Genomic DNA, 12,558 nt, shown 5'->3' on the forward strand with positions numbered 1-12,558 from the left:
TTATTTTTCGTCAAAAACCAAATGGGGATGAAAAAATAGGACACATGCACTAGAAGCCTGAAACTGAAAACAGTGTTTTCCAACCAAAGCCTACATTCTTTGTTTCAGCCTTTTAGCGAGATCCGAAAAAATCAAGCCAGTTGTTATTAGCATGAACTAGGCCTATTGTAAGGAAGAAATTGACAATTAACCCAAAAGGCTTAGCCTAAAACATGCTCGAAAATAATTAAGACTGTAAGAAAATAATTGTTGATAACAATAACTAGGCCTAGTCTGTCATGGCCATATTCGATTGCCTTTGCAATCAAATTCTCTTGACAAATGGTGATGTTTCACTGATAACAGCGTTATTTTACAGTTCTAGTCTACTTTTGTAGTTGCTCTTCTTAATTTCACTTCAGTTTTTATTCTTATACTCACAGAGTCTTAACACTGTTAACCACTTGAGTTTAAATCACACCCAATCCGGTCAAAAGTAAATAGTAGAAGCAAAAAGTTGCCCTGCCTTAAAGGACGTGATTCGTCAAACATATGATGAATCATTAAAGTAATCATGAAGTGAAAATATCACAGCCTATCGCAATTGTATTTCCGCAGAGATGGTATGGCAAAAAGTAAATGTTTAAAAAATAACAGTTAAATATTTTTTTTATTTCATTTAGAGTAGACAATACGTTTTGGGTTGTGTAAAAAACCTTTGCATTTTTGGTAGATCATTTCTTGCTCTCATCCAATTTATATCCTGCCAGAAAAAGCCTTCCTAAAAGTTTATCAAAAGTGGTAAACATGGGTAACGATCGTGACTTTTTTTTATACAGTACTACACTGTATTGCTATCGTGAAGAACTATTGTGGATACGCCAAGTGATCATGAAAAATTTTCCAGAAAATACCTAATCGAAACATAAGAATTGCTATGAAAAGCTTCGTTTTGTTTATTTTTCGCTATTCACTGTGGGGAACGAAAAGTATGGTGCTAAACTCTTTGCACACTGGTCAAACAAGAAATATACGCTCATAAACAAACTTCTTTGCCGGAATCTTTGGTCAAGTAGGTTACCCTAAAAATACTAAACTGATGAAATAAACTTAGTTATTCTACCAACATCAGAAATGACATACAACCCAAAAGAGAGCAGTGACGTAGGCGGAAAGCTTAGAAGTATAGCCGTTGCATCTTTTTACTAAGAGAAAAAAGTTTTTGGCGAAAATTTTTGCAACTTTTTTTTTGTTGATGAATAAAGTGTAAGTAAAGGAACATTTTAAGAAAAACGTTTACGTTAATCTCAACTTACAAGCCTTTACTTTGTCGCAATTTCTGTCACATGATTTTGATACGGTTTCATTCAATATACCTGCAAGTTGTTCACCTTCACCAGGTTTATAAATCAGAAGGCTGACGGAATGACCCACTTATTTCTACAGTCCAAATAAAAGTAATTTCTAAGGCAGGAAAGAAGTGAGACATTTTCTTTTCTCTCTACGAATTATCGGACGCGTGTGGTGGAGTAAATATAGCCAGCGGGTGTGCGGCAATAAAGGCTGCTCACTCAAGCAGAAAGTCAATCTTACACTGGTCGGTAGCAGACACAACGATTGTGAACAGGGTATGAATTGGCTTCAGTTCTGCGACTTCTGTTCGGCTGTTTGTGACAGTTAGCGCTGAAATACTTACGTATAAACAACCAGAGAACATTCTTCTGCCAATAACACATAGGCTACTGTTACTGGTACAATTGCTTGAAACATCAAAGCGTCAGTTGACTGACTTCGTTGCCACGGTAGAAGATATATATATGACAGTTTTAGCTACATGTTTTCTGCTTAATATTGGAATCAGGCAATTGTAACAACTGTGCAGCTTGGAAAGGTTTTGCTGGAATGTTTAAGAATCTGCGAATATTGATTATCTGGATAGTTATAGGATTGTCAATCAAAATTTTAAGCTTATGCAAATCACAGTTGCAAGGTCTAAATTGCAATATTTATTATGATAGATGTAATTGTTTGTTCCAGTTATGGCGGAGAAGGGTGAAGACAGAAGTATGAAATGGTTGCTTTTACTGCTGTGCGTATGCCACTTGATAAATGTGTCTGATGCAAACCACCCGATGCTCTATTTTACGTCTGAAGATGTCCCGAAATTGCGTCACAAAGCGAAAACCACCCATATCAAGATCGCAAAAATTTTGGAAGAAGCGGGAAGGAGCTTAAAAGAGGATGAAAAGTTGTACCTTCCGCCGGAATCCTTTGAGAAGTTTGGTAGTCGCTGGAATGAGTTATATGGCAATAATCTTTGTGCATTTGCTATGTATTGCCTTCTTAATCCACAGGACAAGAAAGCCTTTGAACTGGTGAGGAAAATACAGTTAAAATATTTAGGTTATTGGGTCAAGACCTTTTCACTTAACCCGAGCAAATCACTGCCAGTTTGCTGTTATCTATCTCGGCCACTTGTAGTCATGCCGCTGTTTGTTCCTTTAATCATCACGTGGTATGTTTGCACATAGACTGGTATTAATCATCTCCCTGATAGAGCGTCTATTGCTTTTGGTAGTTTAATACAGTGATAGCCTATCGCCAATAAGGTTCCAGAAGTTTGCTTCTATTCAAATTTGCTTTACAAACAACGGAATTTATATCAATGTGTATAATATATAAACAGTATGTATTGGAACTGAAATTTTTTACTAGTTGTAACTGCCGCTCATGACTTTTTATCCTTTCTAGATAACTTACAAAGCATACATGAAATTTTCGTACTTTGCAGGTGCAGCTATACATGGACCGCATGACGTCATATCCGGATTGGTACGTAACGTCCAGTCGAAACGTGGACCAAGTTCCGATTGGTCACTCGCTTACCGGCTACGCGACCGCTTTAGACTTCTTGTACCCCTACTTCAGCAAAAGCCGCGTGAAGCATTATTTGAAGAAGATTCGAACAGAAGTGGAAGCATTGTATCAAATTCTGGTTAAGAAAAGAGCTGGCTGGGCCAAGCAATTCATTCATAATCACGCCCCCACCAATGTCCTTGCTATGTTACTCGGCGCCATGGTTTACGAAGTTCATTCCCCAACTACGGGTGCGTTTTTACTTTTATGGTGTTATATTACCGTTGTAATGTTGATACCATTGAAGATAGCCATCAGCTGTTATTTGCAATTGCATCATTCGAGGTGTTCTGTCGTATCAAATTACTTTGCGACGTCGTATTCTGCATTTGTATGTTCGTGGGCTATTGTTACATATTTACAGGAAGTTATAAAGGTTTTATAACTGTAAGCTGAAATAAATGTTAAGTCTTCAATATTTGCCGATCTTTCACAGCAAAACCTTGGAAGGACGCTGCGATTGGCTTATTTGAAAAATCAATGGAGTTATACTCGTACATCGTTGATGGCTCGTGTGACGAAGGCGTCGCCTACGGATCTTACACGTCAAAAGGCATTACGCAATACATTTACCTAGCTAAGAGACATTTCAATAGGGACCACACGAAACTTCGCTGGCTGAGAGAACACTTTTGGTTCTTTTATGCCACCACAATGCCTGGTTTTCAAAGGACGGTAGGAATAGCAGATTCAAATCATAACTGGTTCTATGGACCCGAAAGTCAACTGGTATTCCTTGATGCCTTTGTGCTAAAGAACGGGTACGGAAATTGGCTTGCGGATCGAGTCCGTTCCGCCAAACCAAAAAATCCACCTCTGGCGCGATCCATGTCCCAGAGATGGAGCACTGTGCACACCGAGTTCTTATTTTACGACGCCAGCATCAAAGCGGTCCGTCCAGTGCTGCCAAGTAATACGTCTTTACACACTTTTCACGACTGGGGCGTTGTGACGTACGGAGGCGGACAGTATCTAAAAAAAGGGAACACTTTTCTCTCTTTCAAGTCCGGAGCCGTACACGGTGAAGCGGTAGCGGATATCGTGAACTACAAACTCCTACAACACATTGTAAACGGATGGACCAACTTCAACGCGGGTCACGAACATCCCGATCAAAATTCCTTTGTTTTTGCGCCAAACGGTCGGTATTTTGTGACGGAAGCGTTATATTCTCCCAAACATACCTACCTCAACAACGTTCTCACTTTTGCACCCTCCGAGTCGTCAAAATGCAGCCCGCCGTGGGAGGGACAACTAGGAGAATGTTCCAAGTGGCTAGCTTACAAACAGGAACCGGTTCCACGCGGAAAAATCATCTCCGTCACCATGTCCGCTGACAACATCGTTCATATTGCTGGGGAATCTGCAAATGCCTACCGGTAAAACAAACAACCCCATTTTTAACAGAACAGCAAAGTGCAAACGACGGTATGGTATCGTACCAAATTCCATATCACAAAATGATACCATATCGTTTCACGCCATAAAACGACCTAAATCAAAATTTATTCTAAATCTAAATTTATCATGTAATTTGTAATCATACTCACATGTTGTTGCCTGCCGCTGCTAAAGTACGGCATTTAAGGCAAAATTTTGACCTTAGTTAAACTAAGGTTATGTGTCTGTTACCTGATAAACTCTTTCTAACTTTTAACAGGGAAGAACTCGGCATCGAAAGTGCGCAACGGTCTTTGTTTCTTTTGAATTCAGAAGCCCTGGTTTTGATTGACAGCGTATATCTAGACCCTGAAAGCGATCTGCTCAGAGCGAGCGCGTATTTTCACAATATCATGCATTCCTTCCATCCTTACCGCCATTTGGGCCTGCAAGGTGCCCAAGTAATTTACCCTGAGGGACCCTACGCGTTCTTCTGGCTTCGTGACGACGGGATATCCCCTACGGCGCAACTCTACAATCAACAAGCGAACCCATCAGAATATAAAGACCGGACGACTAGTTTCGTCAACGTGACGTACACTTTGCGTGGCGAAGGCGTCACCAGGATGGCGTACGTGTTCATCGGGCCCAATACCAAGGTCCAGGCGGTGTCATTCGACAAAGAATCCAACAATGACGTGGCTTGCTTCAAAATAGTCATGAACGACATCGAATATAAGATTACTTTGGCGTCGACGAGTTTGCCCCTAGATAAGCGAACGAAATTATTAAGATTCGGCGGTTATGCCACGATCCAAACTGGAGACACAATACGTCACATGGGGCTAGCTGCCAAACCGGAACCTACGAATAGGTGTGACGTCACTGATGACGTCAAAGCGCTCCGATTCGTGCGAAGTTTGATCTCGTCAAGTAACCAGACAATAATGATCGAACCAGAAGAGGAGCCAACAGTAGCCACGCAAACGTCGTCTGCAAGTCAGAGTTACCTCATAATCGTAATCGCTTTGATCTTCATCTACCTCTTCGCCCGAAGAAGAAGTTTCAGCAGGTACTTTGGAAGACTGTCTTTTGAATATCTCTGCGTTTTGTTTAGTGATGTCAGTTCAAACGACGGCTTGTGGCCAATTAATGGCGTTGTTTTATTCTTTTCAATTTAAAGGTGGAAACTTCTGATAGCGCTAATGCTGACATGGTGCATTTTATCCTGGTACTACTTGTGTGGGAGTTGCCCACAGGAGGTCGAAGTCAGAAGATCGGTTTGTGAGATTGTCGAGCCCATGTTAGTTTGAAGTTTAACCTCTAAAACACTTGTGTCTATTTTGGGGCGCTCATACCATATTGTAACGGCTGGTAGCTTTTGAACGGCCTGTGTGGGCTTACGTGACGTCCATGTGTTTTCAAGCGATTTTGTGTTGTTTTTTTATCATCCCTGATGAAACTAATCCTTTTTTTTCTTCATTGTTTAGTGAATCAAACGACGTTCACCGCCCAGCTACAGTCATTATTGCGTCACTTCCGGGTTCGGGCGCTGAACTTCTCGAATCGATCTTTTACAACTCGAGCGACTTCCTCTATTTCACCTCGGACGACGTCAAAATTCCGAGGTCAACTGGGGTCAGTTCAGAATACGAAGCCTGCTATTGGCCGAAAGATCGCGGCGATCCCGTCACGGCCGGTTGGCTACGCGTTATGTCAACGGAACCCCTTCTGTTTTTAAATAATCTACCTGAAGGGAATTCTAGAATTGAAAATCTTCGGCGGAAGTTACGTCAAATGAAGAAGAAGGCACGTTTTGCCGTTAATTTGCTGTCGGGTTATTGGAATTCGAAGGTAAAGTTTCTCAAAGACAAAACCTTGTTGACTGTTATTTTCCGTAAGCTCGGGCAGTGATACCGTATCAATAATGCCAAGTTATGTTGCAGGTCACTTGGCTTAAGGAGATTCTGGAAAAGAACATGCGGTTGATTGTGGTGGTGCGCGATCCGCATGACTGGATCCATTCGCTGACCCGCGACGATCTAACTGGGGAGCGAAAAATCGAGTTTGTATTGATCCGAATAGATTCCCGGTGTCAGTGTAGCTATATTGGAAAGAGGAAAAACTTGTCAAACCCTCCACTAGATTGATTTTATGGATAACATAAACTTAGTGGTGCTTTGATATCGAAAACGGTAAACATATTTTAATCTTTTTTCCAGACAAGCACGTATGCGGAAGTTCCTTCTCTCCAAATTCACATGCCTGCCTCCTTCCGTGTTGCCGCGTGAATTTCAAAACATCAAAAAAGGAAATGACGTTGAGAGGTTATCCAAACTATGGGTGGCGAGTATCGCGTCATTGATTCGTTATGGTCGATCGATGCAGATCGTGCGATTCGAGGACCTCGTCTCTAATCCGGAAGTTGCGAGCACGAAAATATATCAAGGTCTTGGAATGACCATATCGGTCCCACAGATCAATAAGATCACCAGGTACCTTTGATAATTGCAAACCAACTGTTGATTTGTTTGTCAGTTTTTTATCGCTCTTATAAAAATCAGGTTTTAAGCGTCGCGTTTAACCGGCGTTGTTGCTTGTAATAAGTTGAAGACTACTTCGAGCAGCCATACTTGGCCGGCTTTCATTGACTCCGCTATCAATTTCAGGGCAGTGAGAAGTGGGGATACGAGGCTTGGACATGAGGACATATTGGTCGAGAAAAGCGTCGGGCAATGGCATCGTGGCATGGAGTACGCCGACGCTTTCGTCGTTGAACGCGTTTGCAAAAATCTCATGAGAAAGTTAGGCTATTTGTGACGTGGGGTAAGCAGAAATTATTGGAATTTTCCCGATGAGCACCATGAAGTGCTTGAAATGATTTCAAGACGGCCATGAAGATGATGTTGATGTATTTAGAAGAGATTGAAAGATACGTAAGAAATTACACATCCAAAAAACAAGAATTAATCGCCGCTTCCCGAGAAACGCGGTGCTGTGCAATAACAAGGCTTTTTCGATCAACGTAGTCTAATATCTAAATATGAATGTGATTTCTATAACAAATATATTTGCTATTCATGACATCTTTTATTCCTTTTGTTGTAGTCGTCTATTCATCAGCTTTAGCAGGCTATAAGCTACGTGCCACTAGTGCTAGGTGTCGAATCCATGCAGTTTATAAAAAGTGTTGTTCTATCTTTCAGTGACATGTTGCGGTAACAATATTTTACTTTTAACGAAACTTTGCTCTTGACTGCCTCATTTCTGATATTTTTTGGTACCGTTTGTTTGCAATAAATGTTACTTTTTTGTTATATTTGTCTTATGATGAGCATTGCGGGCAGAAGAGCAACAGAATAACCTGATACCAGTAGCTGTGTGCAATATAGTATCATTATTTGAAAGTTAAATGACTCACCCTTATTATGCATTAATTTCTGTCCTTAAGGGGGTGTAGTACGATTTTCAGTAGTTTTAAAACGGCAACCCGGCGATTGTTACGAAGGTCGCATCCAAGACGTCACTATAGAAAAAGTATCAATGGTTCCGGTCCAGTGCGCATGTGACCTTAATCTGTGGAGGTTTGCTGTTGTTATGGCGTGTGCGGAGTGTAGGTTCAGGCTAAGGTTAACGTTTTGTGTTGGTTCAAAGTTAAGGCTTTTTGGCTGATTTTTTGGAGAAATGTAAGGAAAAAAGTTGTTAAAAAGTTGAAGCATTTGGTGCGAGAATTCCAGATACGAGAATTTTCTCAAAATACCGCATTAAGTCCTTTTGACCTACATCTCGGCGGATACAAAAATTCAGCAAGGTGACCGGGCTTGTTTAGAAGCAAATTCAAATTGAAAAATTGTACTTTGCATTGTTTTAGATAGGGCTTCAGATGGGCCTACAGACCCTTAAGCAAAATTATAGCAATTGCAAGGCGAAATGTTAAACTTGTTCAAACTGTAATTTTGCTTTTAGCCTACCTTGCTGTATTGCTTCCTAGCAAAAAAAACTGGGAAAAAGAAGTGTTCCGTGTCTAGAAATGTTTAATTTCTTGTTTGTTTATTATATTACTTTTGGTTTGGTAAAACGAAGCCCTACTGTTGCATTGAGTGTTTTTACAGCACTTTTGGGCAAGTTTTGAAGCGTACAGCTTTAGATCGGACTAACCAGACACTTTAGAACAAGTAACTCTTTATTTTAATGTACGATGCAGGTAATGGAAAACGCAATTGGAAATTTACGATGTAATACAGTTCGGCTTGCTCGAAACGCATGTTGACTTTGCTGAACTGGGGATGATAGCTGGTGATTGCTACGGATGCATACACTTTGGCAGTAGGCGATATGGAGCACACCGGCTTGCTAGTATGCTACTGGTGAATCAGTCGCCCATTCAGCTTACCGGCAAACTTCACGTAAGTTACGCGTGCCATCACCGTCTTTGTGTCGATTCACACCATTTGAGTTTGAAGCCAGCGGAAATTAACAACGCAAGAAAGCGCTGCTTGTAAAACCAGTTTTGCTTTGGCCATGACTAGTTTAAAACGTCAATGTTTTCGCCTTAAACTCTATTTCACACGAAAATTGCGTCAGTCATTTTTATAAGTCTCCGTTACTACACTCTGCTCGTGTTTTTCAAATGTTCTACCTTTGCAGAACTTCCATCGCAATCGAGCTGCCGGGGTATCTCTCTTCAATCCAGCCTGGACTTGATCGGCCTGCAGACCAGCTAAGCGTTTCGTTGCTGGAAAACCCACTTGCAAACCAACGCCGGAAGCTACAGAAGCCCTATAACTATACCACTGCACTGCCCAGTCCATTGTTGCGGCATATCACAGCCAGGTGAGCTCGCTCAGGCATCGTACTTTGAAAATGTCGACCTTTTGGCAAAATCTTTGACAGCGTAGCGTTAATACTTTCAAACTTATTTGTATTTCTACCAAGACGTATTCTTGACAGAATTTGTTTACTAGAATATTTGACTATTCCCCGCTTACAAGTTAGTTTCGCCTGCTCGTCAAGCACAAGTCGCATCCTGCGGCTGTTCCAAGTTACTGGCTCTTCTTTACCAGAACAGACAAATCACAACAGCTTGCAACCTATGGTCACCTTGTAGGCAGCCTAGCATGGCGTCAGCTGCGCCGAGCAGTTTCGCGGCCATTGCATCCATGTTTTGATATGTACGCTTTGTATTTAGCGAAAAGTTTGCTTTGACACTCGAATGCAAACTTCTGTCGGGATCGTAACGCTACGGTTATCGTCGTGTCTCTTGGCGGTATTCTTGCAAATTTTATTTGTTATATTGTTGCCAATATCTATACGGACGTTGCTTTCAAATTTTTTAATTTTTTTATTTCTCGAACGCTTTCGCAGAGCCCCTGTATAACGAGAAAAAATACGTTGTTTGCTGCGCCCACTAGCGGCAAACGATTTTTTTGCGTTTCGATTGGAAATTCTGCTCATTAGGATATCGATGACGGCAATCGCACGCATAATGCCTATTTACTGTCGTTAAAGCGAAAAAGAGTTGTACGTGATAGCCAAGTCAACTTTACAATTTGCCTTTGAAGGGGGTGTAGTACGATTTTCAGTAGTTTTAAAACGGCAACCCGGCGATTGTTACGAAGGTCGCATCCAAGACGTCACTATAGAAAAAGTATCAATGGTTCCGGTCCAGTGCGCATGTGACCTTAATCTGTGGAGGTTTGCTGTTGTTATGGCGTGTGCGGAGTGTAGGTTCAGGCTAAGGTTAACGTTTTGTGTTGGTTCAAAGTTAAGGCTTTTTGGCTGATTTTTTGGAGAAATGTAAGGAAAAAAGTTGTTAAAAAGTTGAAGCATTTGGTGCGAGAATTCCAGATACGAGAATTTTCTCAAAATACCGCATTAAGTCCTTTTGACCTACATCTCGGCGGATACAAAAATTCAGCAAGGTGACCGGGCTTGTTTAGAAGCAAATTCAAATTGAAAAATTGTACTTTGCATTGTTTTAGATAGGGCTTCAGATGGGCCTACAGACCCTTAAGCAAAATTATAGCAATTGCAAGGCGAAATGTTAAACTTGTTCAAACTGTAATTTTGCTTTTAGCCTACCTTGCTGTATTGCTTCCTAGCAAAAAAAACTGGGAAAAAGAAGTGTTCCGTGTCTAGAAATGTTTAATTTCTTGTTTGTTTATTATATTACTTTTGGTTTGGTAAAACGAAGCCCTACTGTTGCATTGAGTGTTTTTACAGCACTTTTGGGCAAGTTTTGAAGCGTACGGCTTTAGATCGGACTAACCAGACACTTTAGAACAAGTAACTCTTTATTTTAATGTACGATGCAGGTAATGGAAAACGCAATTGGAAATTTACGATGTAATACAGTTCGGCTTGCTCGAAACGCATGTTGACTTTGCTGAACTGGGGATGATAGCTGGTGATTGCTACGGATGCATACACTTTGGCAGTAGGCGATATGGAGCACACCGGCTTGCTAGTATGCTACTGGTGAATCAGTCGCCCATTCAGCTTACCGGCAAACTTCACGTAAGTTACGCGTGCCATCACCGTCTTTGTGTCGATTCACACCATTTGAGTTTGAAGCCAGCGGAAATTAACAACGCAAGAAAGCGCTGCTTGTAAAACCAGTTTTGCTTTGGCCATGACTAGTTTAAAACGTCAATGTTTTCGCCTTAAACTCTATTTCACACGAAAATTGCGTCAGTCATTTTTATAAGTCTCCGTTACTACACTCTGCTCGTGTTTTTCAAATGTTCTACCTTTGCAGAACTTCCATCGCAATCGAGCTGCCGGGGTATCTCTCTTCAATCCAGCCTGGACTTGATCGGCCTGCAGACCAGCTAAGCGTTTCGTTGCTGGAAAACCCACTTGCAAACCAACGCCGGAAGCTACAGAAGCCCTATAACTATACCACTGCACTGCCCAGTCCATTGTTGCGGCATATCACAGCCAGGTGAGCTCGCTCAGGCATCGTACTTTGAAAATGTCGACCTTTTGGCAAAATCTTTGACAGCGTAGCGTTAATACTTTCAAACTTATTTGTATTTCTACCAAGACGTATTCTTGACAGAATTTGTTTACTAGAATATTTGACTATTCCCCGCTTACAAGTTAGTTTCGCCTGCTCGTCAAGCACAAGTCGCATCCTGCGGCTGTTCCAAGTTACTGGCTCTTCTTTACCAGAACAGACAAATCACAACAGCTTGCAACCTATGGTCACCTTGTAGGCAGCCTAGCATGGCGTCAGCTGCGCCGAGCAGTTTCGCGGCCATTGCATCCATGTTTTGATATGTACGCTTTGTATTTAGCGAAAAGTTTGCTTTGACACTCGAATGCAAACTTCTGTCGGGATCGTAACGCTACGGTTATCGTCGTGTCTCTTGGCGGTATTCTTGCAAATTTTATTTGTTATATTGTTGCCAATATCTATACGGACGTTGCTTTCAAATTTTTTAATTTTTTTATTTCTCGAACGCTTTCGCAGAGCCCCTGTATAACGAGAAAAAATACGTTGTTTGCTGCGCCCACTAGCGGCAAACGATTTTTTTGCGTTTCGATTGGAAATTCTGCTCATTAGGATATCGATGACGGCAATCGCACGCATAATGCCTATTTACTGTCGTTAAAGCGAAAAAGAGTTGTACGTGATAGCCAAGTCAACTTTACAATTTGCCTTTGAAGGGGGTGTAGTACGATTTTCAGTAGTTTTAAAACGGCAACCCGGCGATTGTTACGAAGGTCGCATCCAAGACGTCACTATAGAAAAAGTATCAATGGTTCCGGTCCAGTGCGCATGTGACCTTAATCTGTGGAGGTTTGCTGTTGTTATGGCGTGTGCGGAGTGTAGGTTCAGGCTAAGGTTAACGTTTTGTGTTGGTTCAAAGTTAAGGCTTTTTGGCTGATTTTTTGGAGAAATGTAAGGAAAAAAGTTGTTAAAAAGTTGAAGCATTTGGTGCGAGAATTCCAGATACGAGAATTTTCTCAAAATACCGCATTAAGTCCTTTTGACCTACATCTCGGCGGATACAAAAATTCAGCAAGGTGACCGGGCTTGTTTAGAAGCAAATTCAAATTGAAAAATTGTACTTTGCATTGTTTTAGATAGGGCTTCAGATGGGCCTACAGACCCTTAAGCAAAATTATAGCAATTGCAAGGCGAAATGTTAAACTTGTTCAAACTGTAATTTTGCTTTTAGCCTACCTTGCTGTATTGCTTCCTAGCAAAAAAAACTGGGAAAAAGAAGTGTTCCGTGTCTAGAAATGTTTAATTTCTTGTTTGTTTATTATATTACT

General features: G+C 41.2%; 1 protein-coding gene and 1 long non-coding RNA gene across 2 annotated transcripts in view; both read left to right on the top strand.

The window, feature by feature from the left end:
* The first annotated feature begins 1,580 nt into the window (after positions 1-1,580).
* Positions 1,581-7,592, top strand: LOC143446109 (dermatan-sulfate epimerase-like protein). Its single transcript, XM_076945600.1, has 9 exons — positions 1,581-2,354; positions 2,771-3,086; positions 3,332-4,274; positions 4,556-5,347; positions 5,459-5,578; positions 5,766-6,129; positions 6,222-6,340; positions 6,498-6,770; positions 6,945-7,592. Exons 1-9 carry the CDS (start codon positions 2,019-2,021, stop codon positions 7,093-7,095), a joined length of 3,414 nt encoding a protein of 1,137 aa, XP_076801715.1. The 5' UTR covers positions 1,581-2,018; the 3' UTR covers positions 7,096-7,592.
* Positions 7,593-7,847: 255 nt separating this feature from the next.
* LOC143445396 (uncharacterized) overlaps positions 7,848-12,558 on the top strand; it is a 38,540-nt gene continuing 33,829 nt past the window's right edge. The window contains exons 1-4 of the long non-coding RNA XR_013113816.1: positions 7,848-8,681; positions 8,923-9,108; positions 10,590-10,791; positions 11,033-11,218. This is a non-coding gene — a long non-coding RNA (uncharacterized LOC143445396). The remainder of the gene's footprint in view (positions 8,682-8,922; positions 9,109-10,589; positions 10,792-11,032; positions 11,219-12,558) is intronic.

Source organism: Clavelina lepadiformis, chromosome 2, assembly GCF_947623445.1.
Source record: "Clavelina lepadiformis chromosome 2, kaClaLepa1.1, whole genome shotgun sequence".
NCBI lineage: Eukaryota > Metazoa > Chordata > Ascidiacea > Aplousobranchia > Clavelinidae > Clavelina > Clavelina lepadiformis.

What these genes read in the sequence shown, in the direction of transcription:
- LOC143446109 (XM_076945600.1), top strand. Translation starts at nt 2,019, where the DNA reads ATGGCGGAGAAGGGTGAAGACAGAAGTATGAAATGGTTGCTTTTACTG. An exon ending in CGAAGAAGAAGTTTCAGCAG is followed by an intron (nt 5,348 to 5,458) that starts GTACTTTGGAAG and finishes TTCAATTTAAAG; the next exon opens with GTGGAAACTTCTGATAGCGC. An exon ending in CGGGTTATTGGAATTCGAAG is followed by an intron (nt 6,130 to 6,221) that starts GTAAAGTTTCTC and finishes GTTATGTTGCAG; the next exon opens with GTCACTTGGCTTAAGGAGAT.